The 25,605-nt window shown below is 45.1% G+C and overlaps 1 protein-coding gene and 1 long non-coding RNA gene across 2 annotated transcripts in view; both read right to left on the reverse strand.

The window, feature by feature from the left end:
* LOC139025634 (uncharacterized) overlaps positions 1-25,605 on the reverse strand; it is a 226,818-nt gene that overhangs the window by 194,508 nt on the left and 6,705 nt on the right. The gene's annotated exons all lie outside the window — the stretch shown is intronic.
* LOC111961315 (thrombospondin-4-B-like) lies at positions 284-24,827 on the reverse strand. Its single transcript, XM_023983486.2, is given in 23 exon segments — positions 284-2,463; positions 2,650-2,789; positions 2,929-3,101; positions 3,202-3,398; positions 3,493-3,541; positions 3,634-3,812; positions 4,338-4,531; positions 4,951-5,003; positions 5,145-5,263; positions 5,957-6,116; positions 6,331-6,438; positions 6,697-6,825; positions 7,142-7,270; positions 7,272-7,295; positions 9,821-9,898; positions 10,192-10,329; positions 10,443-10,594; positions 10,843-10,894; positions 11,196-11,278; positions 16,173-16,272; positions 17,000-17,247; positions 17,672-17,869; positions 24,545-24,827. Coding segments are annotated over 23 exon segments (2,841 nt in total). The 5' UTR covers positions 24,624-24,827; the 3' UTR covers positions 284-2,404.

Raw genomic sequence — 25,605 nt, forward strand, 5'->3', positions numbered from 1 at the left:
TCGAGTCTCATAGTAAAGGGTCTGAATGTAAATATGATATTTCAGTTTTATATTTTTAATACATTTGCAAAAATGTCTACAAATCTGTTTTTGCTCCATCATTATGGGGTATTGTGTGTAGATTGATAATAATATATATTTTTTAATCCATTTTAGAGTAAGGCTGTAACGTGGAAAAGTGACAGGGTCTGAATATTTTCCCGAAAACACTATACACATTTTGTCATATTTATGGTGTAAAGATGAATGCCAAGTGATCCTGAGAGACATTGACCAAAATATGGATTCATTTTCTTTATTTACTTATCCCAGAGACAGCATTAGCATTGCTGCTAGTGAAACAATTGGAGTATAGGGCCTATGGCAGGCTGCTTCAAAAATCATGCCCTTATCCTCTAAATCACTTCAAACCAATGCTATAGCACTCAAAATACAGTATCATAACAAATTGCACATATAATGTATTGGGGGATATTATAGGAATTCTGGTATTCATATGCAATTTTCAGTATAATAACTATTCGATTGGAGAATACACACCGTTACAGCACAATGTGTACATTTAGAGGGTAGCTGTTTCTGTATGACAGTTGTATTACAGTTCTACAAAGTATTCATACAACTGACATACTTTTATGAGCTGTTAATACAGAAACTTAGCATATATCTAGGGTCATTTAGATTTTGTACATGGTGATGCCTAGTTTTAACCATAGGCAAGTACAAAAGGTGCTCCATCTCCGCAGGTGTCTATCAGGTCAAGATCACCCCAATAGCCCCCCCTCCACCCTCTGATGACATGTATAATTTAATATTCTGTCTCCAGAAAAACCTGGATTCAAATAGATTTTTTTTTTGATTTGCCCTACACTCTTAGAAAAAAGCATTGCAAAAAGGGTTCTACAGCTGTCCACATAGGAGAACCCTTTTTGGTTCCAGGTAGAACCCTTTTCTGGTTCCTGGTAAAACTCTTTTGGGTGCCATGTAGAACCCTCTGTGGAAAGGGCTCTCTACATAGAATCCAAAAGGGTTCTACCTGGAACCAAAAGGGGTTATTCAAAGGGTTCTCCTGTGAAGACAGCCGAAGAACCCTTTTTGGTTCTAGAAAGCACCTTTTTTCTAAGAGTGTTGGATAACTACTTTTTGGAGAATACACCCCAGTACAGCTGTGTGTAGATTCAGAGTGTATCTGAGTTCTCTATTGCAGTTCTATTAAGTATTTATACCATCGACTAACCGGTGCCCCCACACATTGACTCTGACCCGGTACCCCCTGTTTATAGCCTCGCTATTGTTATTTTACTGCTCTTTAATCAACATGACCCCAGTCGGTACCTTGAGGGTTAAGCCCTCTAGTTTACAAAATATATATATAAGCAGACTTTATGTATGCCCGTGTCACATGGTCACCCCCAATAATAATAGGTTAACAGGTCAATAGTCTTGTTTCCTCACTTCTATACATTTACAATGTGGTCAAATTATTTTTACCACATGACCTGAGAGAATGGCTGATGAAATTCTTGAGAAACAAATGGAATCTGCTCTTACAATAAGGCAAGACAAAAAAATGATGCAATGTCTCTTAACATTTTTTATGTGAAATTCTCTTGTCAATAACCTTACAATTTAGAAAAGAATCAACATGAATTTCAAACATATAAACACCTATGTCTAAGAGTGAAACCAGACAGAGAAGTAGATTTGATTTGAGAATCATTTAAGTATGTAAAGCATCGCTTTCCATTGGCCTCCAGAGAATTGCGTCAAGGAGCCGTGATAAGCAATGATAACCAAACTCTTGGATAAGACTAGGCCTCGGGGGAGGCTTGAGGTCAGAGTTACAAGACAGTTAGCCTGGTCCCAGATCTGTTTGTGTTTTTTTCCAAAATTGCAAGATAGCACAAACAGATCTGGGACCAGGGTAGAAGAAAATGTAATATGCTCAGGCATGGCCAAGTCACCATGGTCTGACTCCTCTCTTGTGTTCCCTTTCATGTCCATGTCGTGTGAATACATTGTGCAGAGTGTGGGGCTGGTATATCACACTGGGAATAAATGCTGCTCTGACAGAGAAGGAAGCTTATATCAATGGCTGATGATTGTGTATGTGGATGATAACGCAAAATGAGCTCAAAGAATAAAGAAAATCTGAGTTTGAATTGTAATATGCATGAAATGTAATGATAAATATAATTTTCTTTTACTCTAGTAGTCCTCATTCAGAGCACTGAGGACACTTATTTTAATACTCAAGAAGACAAGTTGATTAAAACATTTTTGAGGGGGGTGGCATAGACATAAACAGACAACATACAGTATTGCCACTGTGTACACACACACACACACCACAAACATTCCAAACACGTGGAGAAACGGTCTTTCTTTCAGACTCTCTGTAGGATTAGAGACTGTCGTTGACGCCGTGCTGCGTGCTGAACTGGAAGTCCTCAGGGATGGTGTCTTTATAGGTTAGAGGTCAGAGGTTAGGGGTCAATTTCTACTGAGGATCAGTTAAATCACGGATGTCAATGTGACAAATTTGAGTTAAAAACAAATAGCTTGAATATTGTCATGACTGTACAAATAATCTCAGTAAAGAAAAAATAGCATCTCAAATGACCAGTTTCAACTAGCCTCTTTACTTACCATTGCAGCGGTACTTTAGGTTGGACCAGATTATGTTTTCCTGAGAGAAACAGAATACGCCCAGTCGCCCTCCTCTCATGGTGGTGTCAATGGTCACACCAGAGTCAGCCACCAGTTCTGTACCCTCATAGAAACGGGCCCTGTCCAAAAACCCAACAGACAGTCATTCTTGTTAGAAAACTAGAGTATTAGATGGAGAGATCACATCTGACTCTCTCACACTCTCACACTCAATCACTCTCAGAAGCCATCCTGTGTGCATCATATCAGCTGTCTCACCTGATGTATCCGACCTGGGGCCGGTGCTGCAGGTACCAGCGGTAGGAAACCTTGTCCTTCCAGCCCACGTTCCTGGGGTCCTTCCACAACAGACGCACCTGGTCGTTGGTGTCCCCTGTGTGCCAAAGGGAGTTCCTCAGGTGCTCACCTGGACCCGACTTAGACTTCACAGCCTGGGAGATAGCGAGGGAGAGAAGGTAAGAAGTAGTAAATACAAAAATAAAAAGACAGATTTCATTGTACGATTCAAGGCACATACACACACACACACACCTTGAGCTGGATGCCAGGCTCGGCCACTGCTCTGAAGGGTGTGGCTTGCCAGTAGGTCTGCTCAGTCTGTTTCCACATGACCACGTAGAAGGAGGAGGAGTCCTGGTAGCCAAAGATGAAGCCTGCGTAGTCATCGTCAGTCACTGTGTTTACATGGAACGTCCCCTCAAAGTCCACCCCACTGAACGCAGTGTAACCTAGGGAACAAAACAAAGAGGTTACGATGAAATGGGATTGATACAATACGATATGATACATGATACTTGATAATGATTTGGAAGTCTTTCTTACCCACAGCCAGTCCAGGGTCACTGTTCATGGTCTGCACAATCTCCATTCCCTGTTTGAGAGAGAAAATGTCAGTCATGTTGTCAAAGCATTTGAACATATTTAGCTTATTATTTCCGGTAGTCCTGTAAATGGCCATCGCACCTGATTGAGGACAACCCAGTTGGGGTCAATCTGGGCGTCACCCTCGGGGTCCAGCACCACCGTCTGATAGGCTCTGAAGTCTGTCAGAGTGACCTCAGCGTTCTCTGGACAGTTGTCTATTCTGTCAATCACCTTGTCCTGGTCAAAGTCTGACTCACACACATCCCCAACACCGTCATCTGGGAGGAGAGAATACACAAAGGCTTAGAAATGATGGCCAGTAAGGTTCTAAGCATAGGCAATACACTAGTAAAGCAGAGAGTTTAAGGTTGGTTGGTTGGTTGGTTGGTTGGTTGGTTGGTTGGTTGAAGGTCAATGGTGACTGAGTATACGTTGTTTGAAGTACAGTATTAGATCTGTGAATCTACAGTCCTTTTGCAGGTGTCAAAGCTGAATGTGATGGAAAACCTTGTCAGTCCGTAGGCGCTTCACTTCCTCACGTTTTACCTTCAGTTAAAAAAATGTGTATACTTATACTGTATGTGTAGTCAAGTCTTCTATTAGTATCACACCATTTACAGCACAAACTTACACAGAAAAGAGTTGGTCAAAGCCCAAACAGACTGAAATACTAGGCTATAGCTTTTAGGTGATAACTCAAGAATTCAGATTCAGATTTAGAAAAATGTTATTTCCCGTTGCTGGGCAATTTGATCGCAGCAGTAATGTAAATTAAAAAGTGTGAAAGAAAGATTACTACTGACTGTTCTCATCCAGCTGGTCGGGGTTGGGCACCAGTCTGCAGTTGTCGGGTCCTGGTGGCAGGAAGTCAGGGATGCTATCGTTGTCATCGTCATCGTCACACTCATCCCCCAGGCCGTCTTTGTCCGTGTCCAGCTGGGAGCTGTTGATGACGTTGGGACAGTTGTCCTTGGTGTCCTGGTGACCGTCACCATCACTACAGACCAGGCAGGTAACACAAAAGGAGAAGGGACAGAAAAGATAGGGTCAGGTCTTTCTCACAAATTTTGGAAACTATTTTTGGGACATCCCTGTTAGTGAGCATTTCTCCTTTGCCAAGGTAATCAATCCACCTGACAGGTGTGGCATATCAAGAAGCTGATTAAACAACATGATCATTACACAGGTGCACCTTGTGCTGGGGACAATAAAAGGCCACTCTAAAATGTGCAGTTTTGTCACACAACACAGTATTTTTGTTCAGTGTATATATACTGTAGTTGAATATTCATAAAAATAAAGGGATGAATTGACTACTGGAATTATGTATTGACTAAATCAAATAAATCATGAAGTGGATATTTTAAGAGAATACTTTTTCTAACGTCAGATACTTTAAAATATGTTTTATTTTACCTGTCTTGGTTTGTGTCACAAGAATCCCCAACCAGGTCATCGTCGATGTCGGACTGAAATCAGAGCACAGATTTGTTGAAACACTTTTTGACCTCTCACAGGGGGGGACGTCTCCGTCGCTCCATATTCCAGTATATATCTGAAAACTGAACAGGTCTCAGAACCCTAATGGAGGCCTGTGGAGGCAGTCTGACCTGGTTAGGATTAGGAATATCGGGGCAGCTGTCACAGGCGTCTCCCACTCCGTCTCCATCCCGGTCCAACTGGTCCCGGTTCACCACCCGCTGGCAGTTATCCAGGAAGTTCTTCAAGCCTGGAGACCAATTCAATTACAGAGTTTGAGATTGTAAAGTTATCTGACCAAATTATCTCACCACCCTGCAGAAGTGTTAGAGAAATACATGACAGTGCTTATGTAAAGTAGTCTCTTTCAGGATTACTGCTTTGTGATGTATGCACACCAGGGATAGCTGTTCTAGATATTTCAAGAACATGTGTGAAAGAAAGTGTAAGAAAGTATGGCCCATGAGAAAAATCATAAAGCATGATTTATGTGATTTGAAGGCTTACTCACTGATGTTGAATCAATGCATTATTATTTAAAAGCAAACTGCATGTGGTTGATGCTGTTTACGTTGATATGCTGTTTCTAATAGCTCACTAGTTGTGCCACAGGCAGGCGCTGTTGCATTTGTCATCTGAGGAAAGTGTTTGTACAGAAGGCCCTAGGTGTGTCATTTCTCATTTATCTCAGGGAAGCAACAGTACTGTGATCATTGCATAAAGGTCAAGTGGTCTGTAGACAGAGTCTGTAAAAAGGAACACAGACAGTCATGTACTGCATCAAAGCGTGAGGAGGACAAAGGCATACTGTGTGTTTGTTTGAGAGGTGATTTTAGTAATGGGATCAGGGTAGGGTTGGTGTTTGGTGTTTTCTAGTCAAACGGCTGTTGTATCAGACTACTGTGACGCTAGTTAGGTGGTAGGGATGTGCCGCTGTACGTACCGTCTCCATCCATGTCATCATCGCAGGCGTCTCCTTTCCTGTCACTGTCAGTGTCCCTCTGATCGGGGTTCTCCACCGTGCGACAGTTGTCACAGGCATCACCATGGTTGTCCTTGTCACTATTCCTCTGGTCCACGTTAGGCTTCAGCCAGCAGTTATCCTGCATGGGAGAGGAGCACAGGGAGAGCAGAGAGTTTGAGGGAGGTGTGTGTGTGTGTGTGTGTGTGTGTGTGTGTGTGTGTGTGTGTGTGTGTGTGTGTGTTGTGTGTGTGTGGTGTGTGTGTGTGTGTGTGTGTGTGTGTGTGTGTGTGTGTGTGTGTGTGTGTGTGTGTGTGTGTGTGTGTGTGTGTGTGTGTGTGTGTGTGTGTGGCTACCTGTTCATTCAGAATACCGTCTCCATCAGCGTCAGCGTCACAAGCGTCCCCTTGTCCGTCCTCGTCAGCATCTTCTTGGCCAGAGTTGGGAACACGCATGCAGTTATCCTACAACCAACAGATTTATTTCAACACACTGTTATCCCTTTAACAGACACAACGTCAAAATAAGATGGTGGGAGGGAAAAGGGAAAGAGGGAGTGAGAAAGGGGGAGAGTGAGAGAGGAGAGATGGTGATACAGGGAGAGAGGAAGAGAGAAGGAGAGAGAGAGAGAATTTAAAGCGAGAGAGACGGGAAGGCACGGAAAGAGAGATCACGTGCTGTTTATTCCAGGATAGTTGTATTTGTTCAGTTGTCACGGTTACCTTTTTACAGACCATATCCTTGCACTTGAGTTTCTCATCAGGGTATCCATCAATGTCTGTGTCCTTCCCACATAGGTAGCCATTACCAGCCCAGCCAATCCACACTGACAGGGAAAATAAGAGAAAACACTTGAGGCAGTGTGTGTGTGTGTGTGTGTGGTGTGTGTGTGGTGTGTGTGTGTGTGTGTGTGGTGTGTGTGTGTGTGTGTGTGTGTGTGTGGTGTGTGTGTGTGTGTGTGTGTGTGTGTGTGTGTGTGTGGTGTGTGTGCGTGTGCGTGTGTGTGTGCGCGTGTGTGGTGTAAGCCAGTCAGTAAAAGGTTGGCCTAGTTTTATAGAGTGACGAGTGTGTATGTGTGCGTGTATTATTCTGCGTATCTATGTGTGTGTGTGAGTGAGAGAGAAGTTCTGTCAATGGAGGCTAGTTTGTTGATCTATAGGACCCCACCTGACAGGTGATGGAGCCGTCTCTTTCTTGGAAACACTGAGCGTTGACATCACAGGGGTTGGTCCGACTGTTACCACAGCTCCTCTCTGGCTTACAGCCCTTCACCTGGTCCCCTGTGTAGCCTGTCTTCACAGCCCCCACAGACGTATGAACCCTACAGGGATAATACAGGGTTTATTTCTTTTTTATTTCACCTTTGTTTAACCAGGTAGGCTAGTTGAGAACAAGTTCTCCTTTGCAACTGCACCTGGCCAAGATAAAGCAAAGCAGCGTGACACAGACAACAACACAGAGTTACACATGGAGTAAACAATAAACAAGCCAATAACACAATAAACAAGTCAATGACACAGTAGAAAAAAGAAAGTCTATATACAGTGTGTGCAAAAGGCATGAGGAGGTAGGCAATAAATAGGCCATAGGAGCGAATAATTAACAATTTAGCAGATTAACACTGGAGTGATAAATGAGACAGATGATGAATGTGCAAGTAGAGATACTGGTGTGCAAAAGAGCAGGAAAGTAAATAAAATAAAAACAGTATGGGATGAGGTAGGTAGATTGGGTGGGATATTTACAGATGGACTATGTACAGCTGCAGCGATCAGTTAGCTTACTCAGATAGTTGATGTTTAAAGTTGGTGAGGGAAATAAAAGTCTCCAACTTCAGCGATTTTTGCAATTCGTTCCAGTCACTGGCAGCAGAGAACTGGAAGGAAAGGCGGCCAAATGGGTGTTGGCTTTGGGGATGATCAGTGAGATATACCTGCTGGAACGTGTGCTACGGGTGGGTGTTGTTATCGTGACCTGTGAACTGAGATAAGGCGGAGCTTTACCTAGCATAGGCTTATAGAGGACCTGGAGCCAGTGGTTCTGGTGACGAATATGTAGCGAGGGCCAGCCGACTAGAGCATACAGGTCGCAGTGGTGGGTGGTATAAGGTGATTTGGTAACAAAACGGATGGCACTGTGATAGACTGCATCCAGTTTGCTGAGTAGAGTGTTGGAAGCTATTTTGTAGATGACATCGCCGAAGTCGAGGATCGGTAGGATAGTCAGTTTTACTAGGGTAAGTTTGGCGGCGTGGGTGAAGGAGGCTTTGTTGCGAAATAGAAAGCCGATTCTGATTTGATTTTGGATTGGAGATGCTTAATATGAGTCTGGAAGGAGAGTTTACAGTCTAGCCAGCACACCTAGGTATTTATAGTTGTCCACATATTCTAGGTCGGAACAGTCCAGGGTGGTGATGCTAGTCGGGCCGGCGGGTGCGGGCAGCGAACGGTTGAAAAGCATGCATTTGGTTTTACTAGCATTTAAGAGCAGTTGGAGGCCACGGAAGGAGTGTTGTATGGCATTGAAGCTCGTTTGGAGGTTAGTTAGCACAGTGTCCAAGGAAGGGCCAGAAGTATACAGAATGGTGTCGTCCTGCGTAGAGGTGGATCAGGGAATCGCCCGCAGCAAGAGCGACATCATTAATATATACAGAGAAAAGAGTCGGCCCGAGAATTGAACCCTGTGTCACCCCCATAGAGACTGCCAGAGGWCCGGACAACATGCCCTCCGATTTGACACACTGAACTCTGTCTGCAAAGTAGTTGGTGAACCAGGCAAGGCAGTCATTAGAAAACCCAAGGCTATTGAGTCTGCCGATAAGAATACGGTGATTGACAGAGTCGAAAGCCTTGGCCAGGTCGATGAAGACGGCTGCACAGTACTGTCTTTTATCGATGGCGGTTATGATATCGTTTAGTACCTTGAGCGTGGCTGAGGTGCACCCGTGACCGGCTCGGAAGCCGGATTGCACAGCGGAGAAGGTACGGTGGGATTCGAAATGGTCAGTGATCTGTTTATTAACTTGGCTTTCGAAGACTTTAGATAGGCAGGGCAGGATGGATATAGGTCTATAACAGTTTGGGTCTAGAGTGTCACCCCCTTTGAAGAGGGGGATGACCGCGGCAGCTTTCTAATCTTTAGGCATCTCGGACGATACGAAAGAGAGGTTGAACAGGCTGGTAATAGGGGTTGCAACAATGGCAGAGGATAGTTTTACAAAGAGAGGGTCCAGATTGTCTAGCCCAGCTGATTTGTACGCGCCCAGGTTTTGCAGCTCTTTCAGAACATCTGCTGTCTGGATTTGGGTGAAGGAGAAGCTGGGGAGGCTTGGGCGAGTAGCTGCGGGGGGGGTGCGGAGCTGTTGGCCAGGGTTGGGGTAGCCAGGAGGAAGGCATGGCCAGCCGTTGAGAAATGCTTATTGACATTTTAGATTATCATGGATTTATCAGTGGTGACCGTGTTACCTAGCCTCAGTGCAGTGGGCAGCTGGGAGGAGGTGCTCTTGTTCTCCATGGACTTTACAGTGTCCCAAAGCTTTTGGGAGTTAGAGCTACAGGATGCGAATTTCTGCTTGAAAAAGCTAGCCAGTCAATGAACAACATATAATACATGTAGTACTTGTACTTGTGTCAGATATTTAGCTTGGAATCCTTTTAACACACATTGTTCCCATGTCCTATTGTTTAAAATGGAGCGATATTCTATTTGGATTCCAGATACTAGCCTGGTCCCCAGATCTGCTTGTGCTTCAAGTAGTTTCTGTTGTATGATAACGAAGGTCAGGAGTTGGCTGAAGCAAAAAGATGTGGCGACCACCAGGCTATCAGACAGACGCCCAGTCCTTACCGCAGAGTTGTGACAGAGAGAGTCAGCAGTGCACCCTCCGTTGTTGGGTCCTTTGCACTCATCAATGTCGTCACAGACCTAAGAGATATACAGTACAAAACCGGAGATGAGTATAAAAATACAAATGATGATATATAGCTTGAAAAGACGTTACAAGATGAGTTATCCTAGTAACAATGTCACCGGGTGGGGGTCGATTTCATTTCAATTCATCTTCTTGAATTTACCAAGTTGAAATGGAGGAAGACAGCTTGCTGTCGAAACGTTGGTGAGTAAAGGATTTTATTAGAGCTACTAGTGTGTGTAGCTTTTCCTTTTCATTAAACCAATTGATATGGAGACCTTGACTCCATTTGGTGATGTTGACTGACCTGTTTGTTTGTCTGTGCGTAGACCACTCCCACCCCCTCCACAGCCAGACCAGTGTAGCCCAGAGGACATGCGTCACAGCGAAACCCTGGAGCTGTGTTCACGCACTTTACCCCGGCGAAGCAAGGGTTAAACTGACACTAGAGAGAGAGAGAGACAGTAGAAGACGCTTGGTTAGTATTTTAGAATGATTACAACCATACAAATACATACAGTAAACACACACAGACACACACAGACACACACACCCTACCTCATCCACATCATCACAGCTGAAGCCATCCCCCGTGTATCCATCAGGACAGGGTCCACACTCAACACCCTCCTCCGTCTCAATACACATGTCGTCACGGAAACAAACACCATGGGCACACTTTGGCTCCATGACCTCGCTTCCACCCAGTCCTTCAAAGACACCCAGAGGAAATATGTTTTTATGACAGTAATTTTCACAATACCAGTGGCTTCTCATGTATTAGTTATGAATGTGTCATAAGCGAACATGCTTCAAGTAAAACTAGGGCCTAGGGATTTTCCTTGTTAGGTCTCATGGTCAGGAAAAAATCTTGGCCCAATCTATAAACAACATATGACATGAATACAGAACTTTAATAAATCATTTGTAATATGATGGTGGTATTGGATGTTCTCACCACAAGCCTGGCACTCAGAGATGGTGTTTCTGAGAAAAGATGTCTCTTTGACCTTTAGAAAGCAGCAGAAACATTTTTATTATACCTTTATTTAACTAGGCAAGCCAGTTAAGAACACATTCTTACTTTCAATGACGGCCTAGGAACAGTGGGTTAACTGCCTTGTTCAGGGGCAGAACGACAGATTTGTACCTTGTCAGCTCGGGGATTTGAACTTGCAACCTTTCGGTTACTAGTCCAACGCTCTAACCACTAGGCTACCTGCCGCCCCAGGTAGCATGTTTTTATATGGACTCAGTGGGTCAGGAGGTGCAGTTTAAGAGTTCCAAGAGGAGCTTGACCATTATAGTTACCTGCTGAATAAGGACATCTTTCAGCTCATTTATCACCTGGGTGAGCTCAAGCATTTGATTGGAGAGCTGCTTTGTGTTGACCCCTGCATGGGGGAAGAACATGGGTCATACCAAAACACTTGAGTTGGGGTTCTTGTTTGAGCTACCCTCAATCTATAGTAACAGAGTGAATTAGACAGTATATATATGTATGTAGTACCAGTCAAAAGTATGGACACCTACTCATTCAAGGGTTTTTCTTTATTTTGACTATTTTCTACATTGTAGAATAATAGTGAAGACATCAAAACTATGACATAACACACATGGAATCATGAAGTAACCAAAAATGTGTTAAACAAATCAAAATATATTTTATATTTGTCACGACTTCTGCCGAAGTCAGCCCCTCTCCTTGTTTGGGCGACGTTTGGCGATCGGCGTCACCGGCTTTCTAGCCATCGCCGCTCCATTTTTCGTATATCCATTTGTCTTGTCTTGTTTCCATACACACCTGGTTTACATTTCCCCAATTAAGCTACTTGTATTTAACCCCCTGTTTCCCATCATGTTTTGTGTGTAATTGTTTTCATGTTAGGTAGTGTTAGTTTACGCGCTCTACTTTTATGTTCTGTTTTTTGAGCGCGTTTGTTTCATGTAGTGCTCTTGTTTTTGGAACTATAATAAAAGTGTGCCTGTTCATTGTATCTACTCTCCTGCACTTGACTGCGCCTCCAATACAACATCCTGACAGATTTACACACCTTCAATGGAGTCCGCAGGAGCAGGTACCCCAGTTAGAGGCGTCGAGGATCGCGTCCAGGAACATTCGGCCATGTTACAACATCTTGGTGCTATGATGGATCGCCTTGTCCAGACCATGGACCGCTGGGAGAGACAGGAAGTCTCTCCAGTGCCTCGACCAGTACAACCGGGGTTGTCTACATTCGGAGAGAATTCCAGTGGGATGCGTCCCTCCCTTCCCAGGGAGTATGATGGGACGGCAGCATAGTGCCAGGGATTCTTGTTACAACTGGACCTCTACCTGGCCATTGTGCACCCAGCTCCCTCAGGAGGGGAGAGAGTGGTCGCCCTCGTCTCCTGTCTCACAGGAAGAGCGCTGGAGTGGGCAAACGCCGTGTGGAGCGAAGGAGACGCGGCGCCAGACCACTTCGAGGAGTTCACCCGTGGCTTCAGGGCCGTCTTCGACCATCCACCTGAGGGCAGAGCGGCGGGGGAGAGGCTCTTCCATCTGAGACAGGGGACGAGGAGCGCCCAGGACTTCGCCCTTGAATTCCGGACCTTGGCCGCCGGAGCAGGCTGGAACGACAGGGCCCTCATCGACCATTATCGATGCAGCCTAAGAGAGGACGTCCGACATGAACTGGCCTGCAGGGATGCCACCATTTCCTTTGACCAACTGGTGGATTTGTGCATCCGGTTGGATAACCTGCTGGTTACCCGTGGACTTTCAGAGGGGCTCTGTCAGTTCCATCATCCAGCACTCCTGCTTCGGTGCCCATGGAGTTAGGAGGGGCTGTTCATAGGGAGACTGGAGGACGAGCCATCACGTGCGCCATCTGTGGCCGCAGAGGACACACTGCCGGTCGGTGCCATGTTGGTTCCTCTGGGAGTCGAGGCAACAGGCAGGGCACTCTGGCGTCACCTCAGGTGAGTTTGCACCAGACTCATCCAGAGTCCTCTGTTGATCAACTGTTTGTGCCTGTTTGTTTTCCCCACATTCCCAGCATAAGGCGCTCGTCGATTCAGGCACAGCTGGGAATTTTATCGACAGAGCATTAGCCATTAGGTTAGGGATCCCTATTTTTCCCATAGTTAGACCCTTCCCGGTACACGCTCTAGATAGTCGACCATTAGGGTCCGGGCTAATCAAGGAGGCCACCATCTCCTTGACCATGGTTATGCAGGGGAATCATGAAGAGAGAATCAGTCTCTTTCTCATTGACTCTCCTGCGCTTCCTGTGGTACTAGGCCTTCCTTGGTTGGCTCTACATAACCCCACTATTTCCTGGCAACAGAGGGCTCTCACGGGGTGGTCGCGAGAGTGCTCAGGGAGGTGTGTAGGGGTGCTACCACGGTGCTTTCCGTTGGTGCTACCACGGTGGAAAGTCCAGACCAGGTCTCCACCGTGCACATCCCCCCAGAATATGCTGATTTGGCTCTCGCCTTCTGTAAGAAGAAGGCGACTAAATTACCACCTCATCGACGGGGGATTGTGCGATAATTCTCCTGACAGACGCTGCGCTTCCCAGGAGTCACGTGTATCCCCTGTCGCAAGCGGAGACAGTGGCTATGAATACATATGTCTCTGAATCCCTGCGTCAGGGGTACATTCGGCCCTCTACTTCACCCGCCTCCTCAAGTTTATTTTTTGTGAAGAAGAAGGACGGAGGTTTACGCCCGTGCAATGACTATAGAGGTCTCAATCAAATCACGGTGAAATATAGTTACCTCGCCACGGCGATTGAGTCAATGCATGGGGCGCGCTTCTTCATGAAACTGGATCTCAGGAGTGCGTATAACCTGGTGCGTATCCGGGAGGGAGACGAGTGGAAGACAGCGTTCAGTACCACCACAGGGCATTATGAGTACCTCGTCATGCCGTACGGGTTGATGAATGCTCCATCAGTTTTCCAATCCTTTGTAGACGAGATTTTCAGGGACCTGCACGGGCAGGGTGTAGTGGTGTATATCGATGACATTCTGATATACTCCGCTACACGCGCCGAGCATGTGTCCTTGGTGCGCAAGGTACTTGGACGACTGTTGGAGCATGACCTGTACGTCAAGGCTGAGAAATGCCTGTTCTTTCAGCAGGTCGTCTCCTTCCTAGGGTATCGCATGTCCACATCAGGGATGCAGATGGAGAGTGACCGCATTGCAGCCGTGAGTAATTGGCCGACTCCCACCACGGTAAAGGAAGTGCAGCGATTTTTAGGGTTTGCCAATTACTACCAGAGATTTACCCAGGGTTTTGGCCAGGTTGCTGCGCCCATTACCTCATTGCTGAAGGGGGTTCCTGTAAGGTTGCGGTGGTCGGCTGAGGCGGACAGGGCTTTTGGGCAACTAAGAACTCTGTTTACTTCGGCTCCAGTGCTGGCCCATCCGGATCCCTCTTTGGAATTCATAGTGGAGGTGGACGCGTCCGAGGCACGCTCTGGCACGCCACCGAAACTCCGCCCCTGTGCTTTCTTCTCGAAGAAGCTCAGCCCAGCGGAGCGTAACTATGATGTGGGGGACCGGGAGTTGTTGGCTGTCGTTAAAGCGTTGAAAGTGTGGAGACATTGGCTTGAGGGGGCTAAACACCCTTTTCTCATCTGGACTGACCACCGCAACCTGGAGTACATCCGGGCAGCGAGGAGACTGAATCCTCGTCAGGCAAGGTGGACCATGTTCTTTACCTGTTTTGTGTTTACCCTGCCTTACAGACCAGGTTCCCAGAATAAGAAGGCAGATGCACTGTCCCGGCTGTATGTCACAGAGGAGCGGCCCATGGATCAAACTCCCATACTCCCGGCCTCCTGCCTGGTAGCGCCGGTCATGTGGGATCTGGATGCGGACATTGAGCAGGCGTTACGTACAGAGCCCGCTCCCCTCCAGTGTCCCGTTGGGCGTGTGTATGTTCCGTCTGCTGTCCGTGACCAGTTGATCTCTTGGGCCCACACGTCTCCCTCCTCTGGTCATCCGGGGATCGGTCGGACGGTGCGCTGTCTGACTGGGAAGTACTGGTGGCCCACTTTGGCTAAGGACGTGGGGGTTTATGTCTCCTCCTGCTCGGTGTGTGCCCAGTGTAAGGCTCCGAGACACCTGCCCAGAGGTAAGTTACATCCCTTACCCGTTCCTCAACGACCTTGGTCACATCTGACAGTGGATTTCCTAACAGATCTTCCCCCCCTCACAGGGAAATACCACGATCCTGGTCGTTGTGGATCGTTTTTCTAAGTCCTGTCGTCTCCTCCCTCTGCCTGGTCTCCCTACGGCCCTACAGACTGCGGAGGCCTTGTTTACACATGTCTTCCGGCACTACGTTGTGCCTGAGGATATAGAGTCTGATCGGGGTCCCCAGTTCACGTTGAGAGTTTGGAAGGCGTTCATGGAACGTCCGGGGGTCTCGATTAGCCTTACCTCATTGTGCAAAGCTGTCATCAAGGCAAAGGGTGGCTACTTTGAAGAATCTCTAATAGTGTCACGGTCGTCTTGAGGTGAGAGAGAGGACCAAGGCGCAGCGTATGCAAAATACATCTTCCTTTATTTTACTACGAAGATGAACACGACACGAAACACTTATACAAACTATACAAAAACAACAAACAACCGTGAAGCTACAAACGAAAGTGCACACACAAGCTACTTACRTTCTACATAGACAATTACCCACAAAAAAGCTAAAGCCTATGGTTGCCTTAAATATGGCTCCCAATCAGAGACAACCATAACCAGCTGTCTCTAATTGAGACCCAATTCAGGCAACCATAGACTTTCCTAGACACCTACACTGAACACTAAACCATCCACTATACTAAACTCCCTAAACAATACAAAAAACACACAAACTTCCCCATGTCACACCCTGACCTAACTAAAATAATAATGAAAACAAAGATAACTAAGGCCAGGGTGTGACAAATATAAAAAATATTTTGATTTGTTTAACACTTTTTTGGTTATTACATGATTCCATATGTGTTATTTCAAAGTTTTGATGTCTTCACTTTTATTCTTCAATGTAGAAAATAGTAAAAATAAAGAAATACCCTTGAGTGAGTAGGTGTTTCCAAAATGTTTGACCGGTAGTGTACATATGAGCATTCTATCACCATTTAGTTGCTTTCATGAAAAGTGGTTGGGTGACGTACAAGAAAAGGCCTTTCCTCAAAAAAAATTTGTCTGTCTAAACTAGACAGTAAAGACTAAATTCACAGTTTAGGGAACACACATGAAAATGAGCTGGTTTGTTTTTTTGTTATAAACTCTTACCCAGAGTCTGCACTGAGTCTCCTTGTTGGTGGCAGTTTTGTAGAGAGGCTACGTTCTCGAACGTGTCTCCCACCACCAGTTTCAATTCCTCCAGCTTCTCCTGTTTGTGAAGAAGTCCAACAACAGGGATCCATTAGTTGGAGTCTGTGCTGAAGGATGGGCTTGATGAGGACAATGTGGTTGCCAGGTTTGTTTTCTGGTTGCCAGATTTGTTCCTGCTTTAGCCAACTCTAAATTGTTTGACAAATGCTGTATTTTTGAAAGACAAGGATTTGGCAACATCTGGCATCCAGGCTAGGGTTAGGGTCATTTGAATTGGGAAGGAGGATCTGAGTAAATAAATGACGTCCCTGAGTACAAAAGCAACAAAGGTAATGGTTTGGGATGGGTAACAGAAACATATATGGTTCTATGAGTAAACAAGACAACAGTAAACATGTTGTTCCCCACGAATGATGAATCGCCCCCCCCCTTGAGCCAATCAGTGTAATTCAGTAAATTCCAGATCTCTATGGCAAGATACATCATTCACCCAAGTTTCCTCAAAATCGTGCCAATCAGTCTAATTATGTAAATGCTGGATCTCTATGGCAAAATATTTGTCAAAATGGGTCAGTGGGGTCTGAGATACTGTGTGTGAACAGACAGAGACAGATCTATAGTCCCCCTCCCGATTTCATTGGTGGGGCACAATAATGATTGCATTTCATATGATGTGCTTAATTTGAACAACATCCAATCTGACAATGGTCAAACGTAGTGCACTATATCATGTTTTTGAGATGAGTACAATAGGTTGCCATTTGAGACAACTACCATAACGTCACCTCTGCTTTGCCCTGCATGCTCTTCAGTTCCACCACGCCGTAGCCTGCAGGCAGGCCCTGAAACACGGAGGGGAGATCCCGGACCGTCTCCACCAGTCTGCAGTCCAGGTGTAGCTCCACCCCCCCGGGTCCCTGCTGCATCCCCTTCAGGTGGAAGAGGAGGCGGTGGCGCTGACCGTCCGCCAGTTGGATGTTGTTGAAGGTCACAGAGCTCATCCTCCGATCACTCCTCAGGTAACGCAGCACAGCTGGGAGAGAGGGGGTGAGGGAGAGAGGGGGTGAGGGAGAGAGGGAAAGGGACAAAAAGAAGAAGGCCATAGAGTGTAAAATTACATGAGATGGAGAGTGAATCACAGATGCGTCAATGAATTGAATACATGAATAATGTAGAAAAAGAAAGGCGAAAGTAATGATTTTTAAACACAAATGAAATGGAAAGAGAGAGAGAACTTTTCAATATCACATTTTACAGAAAAGTGCAGTATATCATGAATCCCTTATCCTCTGAGCCATTGTGCACCTAATTATTTGAGGCTGCACTGATGGCCAAATTCGATATCTTTTAATTAATAATGCGTGAAAGAAACAATATCTTCTATATCTTCAGTGTACAAGTAGATAAACCCCCTCAGTTGGGCATTACGTCCCTAGCCTCTCCTTCCAAACCATTACCTCTGTTGAGTTTCCCCAGCACGGTGAACTCAAAGTATTTGCTGTTGTCCCGGGGGTTGTACAGACCGAACACGGTGGTGCCAGTCTTGGGCTGCAGTTTAAAGGTGGTGAGGATGAACGCCTCATTCACCCCCTGCTCCACCAGGCCGCCCTGCAGCAGGTCTGGCAGACAGTCCGGGGAGTTTAGGAGATCATAGACTGCAGAGGGAAAAATAAAGTAACACACATGGTAGGAAATGATGAATATTCATTATTCAAATTATTCAAACTGTCTGTGGCTCAGTAGAGCGAGAATAAACAAACCTTAAATAGATGGATGGGATGGTTATTGAGCAAGGTGTTTTGGATGTACCGTGGGGAAAGTCCACGTCAATACTTTATAGACTAAACTAGGCTGGAACATCACAGTGAGTTTGGGTAGCTGGTGGGAAATGTTAAATTGCCTGGTCAGCAGCAGAATCCATTTCTTCACTTTTTCCTGAATGCTGATTATTCCTGAGCTAGAGCTTTTGATGTGCTGTGAAGACACTGGTGGTCAAGAGAGAGTACAGATGTAGGATAGTCATTTGATGCACATCAGGAAATGCAAATTTGTAGTGTAAAAAGCCTTGAAAAGGCTTCTAAAGTATGTCATTTCCACTTGAAAATGTCACACTTTATTTGCCCTAACGAATAATTTATCAACCCCTACAAAAAATGTCCATTCATTATAATCCACATACAAGGTCGGATTAACAAATCATTATTATATATATTTTTAGGAACTCAGTAGGGGTCTCCACTTACTGTGGATATGTCAGGCACTCAATTAGTCATGTCGGCTAACAATTTTTAGATTGGTAAATTAGTCAGCCATGTATTAAACATGGCCGAACACCGAACGGGCACGCAGGGCAAGTGCCCAAGGGCCCTGACCTCCAGGAGGCCTGAATCCCACTCAGATATCATTAACTTAGCATCATGACAAAATGTGTAGAATTGCAGGTAACTTGCTTTAAAATTGCAACATTTTCTCTACGCCCCATGGCAAAATGTGGAGAATTGCAAGAAATGTACTTTCTCTCTGCCATCAAAGTGTTTTTCCCGCGAGGTGGGGGTGGCCCTCAAACCAAATCCCATCAGTTACCCAACCAAGACAGGGCCCCGCAGTTACCTATGTGGGCCCCATACCTCCTTTGTGCATGACACAAGTAATTCTTCCAACAATTATTTACAGACAGATTATTTCACTTATAATTCATCACAATTCCAGTGGGTCAGAAGTTTACATACACTAAATTGACTGTGTTTTTAAACACCTTGGAAAATTCCAGAAAATGATGTCATGGCTTTAGAAGCTTCTGATAGGCTAATTGACATCATTTGAGTCAATTGGAGGTGTACCTGTTCATGTATTTCAAGGCCTACCTTCAAACTCAGTGCCTCTTTGCTTGACATGGGAAAATCAAAAGAAATCAGCCAAGACTTCCACGGTAGACCTCCACAAGTCTGGTTCATCCTTGGGAGAAATTTCCAAACTCCTGAAGGTACCACGTTCATCTGTACAAACAATAGTACGCAAGTATAAACACCATGGGACCAGGCATCCGTCATACCGCTCAGGAAGGAGACGCATTCTGTCTCCTAGAGATGAACGTACTGTGGTGCAAAAAGTGCAAATCAATCCCAGAACAGCAGCAAAGGACCTTGTGAAGATGCTGGAGGAAAGATGTTCAAAAGTATCTATATCCACAGTAAAACGAGTCCTATATCGACATAACCTGAAAGGCCGCTCAGCAAGGAAGCCACTGCTCCAAAACCGCCATAAAAAAAGCCACACTACAGTTTGTAACTGCACATGGGGACAAAGATCGTACTTTCTGGAGAAATGTCCTCTGGTCTGATGAAACAAAAATAGAACTGTTTGGCCGTAAAGACCATCGCTATGTTTGGAGGAAAAAGTGGGAGGCTTGCAAGCCGAAGAACACCATCCCAACCGTGAAGCACGGGGGTGGCAGCATCATGTTGTGTGGGTGCATTGCTGCAGAAGGCACTGGTGCACTTCACAAAATAGATGGCATCACGAGGGAGGAAAATTATGTGGATATATTGAAGGAACATCTCAAGACATCAGTCAGGAAGTTAAAGCTTGGTCGCAAATGGGTCTTCAAAATGGACATTGACCCCAAGCATACTTCCAAAGTTGTGACAAAATGGCTTAAGGACAACAAAGTCAAGGTATTGGAGTGGCCATCACAAAGCCCTGACCTCAATACTATAGAAAATGTGTGGGCAGAACTGAAAGCGTGTGCGAGCAAGGAGGCCTACAAACCTGACTCAAAATTCACCCAACTTATTGTGGGAAGCTTGTGGAAGGCTACCCAAAACGTTTGACCCAAGTTAAACAATTTAAAGGCAATGCTACAAAATACTAATTGATTGTATGTGAACTTCTGACCCACTGGGAATGTGATGAAAGAAATAAAAGCTGAAATAAATCATTCTCTCTGCTATTATTCTGACATTTCACATTCTTAAAATAAAGTGGTGATCCTAATTGACCTAAAACAGGGAATTTTTACTAGGATTAAATGTCAGGAATTGTGAAAAACTGAGTTTTTAAATGTATTTGGCTAAGGTGTATGTAAACTGACTTCAACTGTATAATACATATACAATATATACTGTATATATTTCCTTTATTTATTTTGCCTCTTGGGCCCCCTATGGGCCTGGGCCCAGGGGCTTCATTTTCCTGCTGTAGCAAACTGGCTCAAATTCAGATCCTACATCTGTAGGCTAGTTGATGAGTCAGATGTGGCAGAACATGATGCTGATGATTGCTGAGGATTTGATGTGCTGAGAACAAGGGCAGACTGGGACCAGAAATCAACCCTGGCATTTTCAACACACCGGCCAAGTTTTTTACTTGAGGCCTCCACACCTGCCCATTTCTTTCCCATCTGGACCCCATTTTTTGCCAGATGATAATCATTTTGCACAAAAATCCAAGTTAAAAATGAACCTGCCGATTTGACATTTGCCTGAAATGCCAAATGGCCAATCCGCCCCTGGCTGAGAAGATACTGGTGGTCAAGACAGAGTAGGTTGGTTGATGAGGCAGAATGAGTTTTGGGTAAAACATTTGTACTTTTATCAGAATGTATGGTATTTTGGTAATTCTTGAGCTAGTAGTTTTGATGTACAGAAGGGATACTTTACATAGACTAGAATTGGCTGCAAGATCAAGACCAGGCTAAGTTAGATAAATATGGATAAACTGCACTGTACACAATGCACAGGGAGTGGAATGTAAAAGCCATAGAAGAGGTAAGCCCACGGTTACAATTCTAGTTGAATAAAGTCACTCCGGGACACAGCAGGCCTCAGGAGCATGTGCCTTGAATCCCTCCCCACCAGTCTGAGACCCTACATAAATACACAAGTGCCCTAGCAGCTGTCTTTAAGGCACACTATCACGAGGGCAACAAATTGCTCCCAAATGTTTCCAGAAAATTGCCCTCATATCCCCCCTGTTCTCAGCCATGATTGCAGTGTGATCCTCAGACAAGATATTGTGTGTGTGTATTCAGCTTCAGACATCTTTGTTCCTTTCTCTTCCCCCCAGTCTTTACTCTGGTTCCAACTGCCTGGTCTCAGTCTGTTCCAGTTCATCGGGAAGCAGCACGGGGCTTTTAAAGGCGTGTGGTTAAACGTAACTCGAGCCACGATAACAGGCGTCCCTTTCATGCCGTTTCCTGCGCTCAATTTCACCTTTATAAGCACAGACAGACCTGGTTTGTGAAAGGCTTCAGCTTCGCTATTGTCCCCCTCGCCTGTGGAGGGAGGTTAGGCAAACATTGTGACTTGGCCTCAACGTGACTTGGCCTGCAAACTGGGACTGGGGGTGCACCAACAAAACAATTTGAACAAACCCACTCTTATTCTATTCTCATCCATCTGTTTAGACGCACTATGCACACACACTTGCTCCCATCTGTGTTTTAGACTCAGGGCCATGTGTGGGTCAGGATCTCCATGAGAAAGGATCAGCTTTCATCCGCACAGCCACCACTTGTCCTCTCAAGATCCATCAAGCTACACAAAACCATGTCCTTCAAATCCACCTAAATCCACCTTAAACCACATCTTAACCATAAAATAAACCGCCGACAGCCCACACATAAAGTATCACTACCACATGGTTTGTCACACGTCTAGGAGCAACAACGGCTCAGCCTCTAAGTGGTAGGCCACACAAACTCACAGAACGTGACCGCCGAATGCTGAAGCAAGTAGTGCATAAAAATCATCTGTCCTCGGTTGCAACACTCACTACCGAGTTTCAAACTGGCTCTGGAAGCAACATCAGCACAATGACTTCGTTAGGAGCATCATGAAATGGGTTTCCATGGCCGAGCAGCCGCACTCAAACCTAAGATCACCATGCGCAATGCCATGTCATCAACTCTGGAGCAGTGGAAACGCGTTCTCTGGAGTGTTGAATCACGCTTCACCATCTTGTATTCCGACGGACTAATCTGGGTTTGGCGAATGCCAGTAGAACGCTACCTCCCCGAATGCATAGTGCTAACTGTAAAGTTTGGTGGGGGAGGAATAATGTCTGGGACTGTTTTTCATTGTTCGGGCTAGGTCTCTTAGTTCCAGTGAAGGGAAATCTTAACGCTACAGCATACAATGACATTCTAGATGATTATGTGCTTCCAACTTTGTGGCAACAGTTTGGGGAAGGCCTAGCACAAAACGAGGTCCATACCGAAATGGTTTGTTGAGATCGTGTGGAAGAACTTGACTGGCCTGCACAGAGCCCTGACCTAAACTCCATTGAACACCTTTGGGATTAATTGGAACCCCGATTGCGAGTCAGGCCTAATCGCCCAACATCAGTGCCGACCTCACTAATGCTCTTGTGGCTGAATGGAAGCAAGTCCCGCAGCAATGTTCCAACGTCTAGTGGAAAGGCTGTTATAGCAGCAAATGGGGGACAAACTCCATATTAATGCCCATGATTTTGGAATGAGATGTTCGACAAGCATTTGTCCACATACTTTTGGTCATGTAGTGTACATGTTTGTATATTTAGTCTTAGAGAAAATGTGCATATTTTCTAAATGTCTCTGATCAAAACATCTGCCCCCATCGCTGTGAACGTCTCACATAGCTGTAGCTTCCTGAACTTGTTAGGAACTCGCCTTTCATCTCATATTAATATTGTCCATCTATGACAAACAGAAAGTGGGTTTTGTTTAAAATCTATGAGTTAGTTAGTTTACATTACTGGTTTACATTACATTACTCTCTCCTGTTGCATTACGATGTAAGGATTCTAGGCATATGTTAGTGACTGTGACATAGGGTTCAGCCAGGAGTTGATGGACAGTCGGAAGAGCGAATGAAATGATAGGAGGGACATCCCAGCTTCAATTGGTGTCAGATTTCCCATCCTGCTTCACACAGGCAGAAGAGACATACTCCTGTGACAGTGAGAATCAGGGCTATCACTCAATGCAAGCCATTTAGGTCTATGTGGACCACATATCAATATATAAGCAAAAATGTTGGTACCAGAACTACACAGGTCCCCAAAACAGGGGACTTGACATCTAAGAGGTTATTATTAAGTGAAATCCCATGCAGTCATTACCAATAATTGCTATTTGTATAAACGACTAATGAGTAAAAGTTTCACTACAATCAACTGAGACAACAGTGTGCAGCTGTAAAAGTATTTTAAAAGAATATCTCTCAAAGTCATCAACAGTATTGGCATCTCAAAACCCTTTGTGTGTGTGTGTGTGTGTGTGTGTGTGTGTGTGTGTGTGTGTGGTGTGTGTGTGTGTGTGTGTGTGTGTGTGTGTGTGTGTGTGTGTGTGTGTGTGTGTGTGTGTGTGTGTGTGTGTGTGTGTGTGTGTGTGTGTGTGTGTGTGTGTGTGTGTGTGTGTGTGTGTGTGTGTGTGTGTTTTGTGTGTGTCTTGCTCAGACTCCAGTATTGCATACAGACCATTATAGTAATTACTCCATGTGTGTGATTAATTTGGGACTTTAGAGCCAGACTGCAGACCCCCCCCCACACACACACACACATACACACACAGATATACACACATACACACACAGTCACACCTCAGTCATCAGTACACAGCACTCTTCTGACGGATGTATTTTCAATCTTCTCACCACAAATGCTACAGAGGAATATTGATCACAACAGAGTATCAAATGCCATGTGTAGCCCTTTGTGTATATTGGCTGGAGAAGGAATGGATGTTCTATTCTCAATCACAGTGTCTGTTAGAGCAATCATGACCTCAGAGCTTCATGGTACTCTATTGGAATCCTCTGGGGTAGAGTGCCGAGAGCTTTACTACACTGATAGAGGCATTTGAAGATGACATCACAGTCTCTCTGTATGTCAAATTAAACTGTCCGTCTCTGACTACCATCAAATTGTCAAATTGAAACTTTTAGCTGTAGTATCCTGTAATTGCCTCTTCAATACCCATTTTAATCCCGCAGCACCCCCCCCCCCTTCCCAAAGAAAACAATGAAATATCACCATTGCCTTTCTTTGCACTAACACTCGCACTTGTTTTGCTTTACTGTGCTGATAGCTACTTTATTGAGAGAAAATGTACTTACTATGACTGTGATATGTGGTTGTCTCACCTAGCCATCTTAAGATGGAAGCACTAACTGTAAGTCGTTCTGGATAAGAGCGTCTGCTAAATGACGGAAATGTAAATAAAAAAGCAATAACTTCAAAATGCTTCGTTGTGCAACTGCATGGTTTCAATAGACTTTACTGACCACATCAAGATCACATTGGCATCACATTCAGTAATAATAAAGAACAAAAATCTCTGCTACACTCACCTGAGACCTGGGCTCCCACGTCTGAGCACAGGTTTAAGATCAGCTGCGAAGCCACGATCAGCATCGTCCACAGCCCCATTCTTTCCTCTCACTGTTCTCAGACCTGTTTCTCTGGAATGACTGATCCCTATCGGACAGAGTGGTGCTCCTCCTGTACTGTTGCCTGGTATGTGTGTGTTTGTAGAGACAGAGGTGAGGCTAGGCTGTCATAGTGAGGCAGGGAACAGCTGCTGTGTGTGTGGCAGCCTGGGGAGGACGGGAGGCTGACTAAGGGGGGGAACAGGGCTGGAGATGATTTAAGCTTTCCTTAGACGGCCACATGCAGAGAAGGAGTGACCAAGACATCCTCCACCGTATTGGCTGCCATGGATGGATGTGGTGTGTGTGTTTGTGTGTGAGTTAGAATAGGGTGTGTGTGTGTGTGTGTGTGTGTGTTTGTGTGTGTGTGTGTGTGTGTGCACATGTAAGCATGAAGGGCTTCCTCCATGGTTCAGGAACTCCTTGGGCAGTACTTATAGCAAGCCAGGCAAAATAATGGTTGACTTTATGATCTATGCCACTTTTCAGATCCACAGTCTGACTCCTGACAGTCAGGAGGCATTTTTTTGCCACACACCTCCTCTTCCCAAACACTGTTAGGTATTCCTTCAGGGTTTCAGTGGTTCAAATGCAACACATTTCCCCTGTATCCTGTTTTCCCCTTCCTCCCCAAGCTTTGGACAAGAAATGAGCGATCTGGAAAACCAAATTAAAGCCACAATCCGTAATTTGTTTTTCAGGACAACGGATGCCCCACCATTTGGTTGCGCTATAAAGCTGAGGGATGGGGCTGGAGAAATGAAATGAGCTATATTGATGCAAGGATTAACAATCCATGAGATAAATATGGTAGTTTTAGAAGCATATTTGGAAGCTATACATTGTTCTTTTACAAAGACATTGTTACAAACAATGGAGTAAAACAACCATATATTGTGGGATGTGATAGGAAAAGGCGGTTTTACTGAGCTCATAATTCATTAAAAAGTTATTTATTTAAGAATCAATGTATACCTTCATTA

The sequence above is a fragment of the Salvelinus sp. IW2-2015 genome, linkage group LG4q.1:29, assembly GCF_002910315.2.
Source record: "Salvelinus sp. IW2-2015 linkage group LG4q.1:29, ASM291031v2, whole genome shotgun sequence".
Lineage (NCBI taxonomy): Eukaryota > Metazoa > Chordata > Actinopteri > Salmoniformes > Salmonidae > Salvelinus > Salvelinus sp. IW2-2015.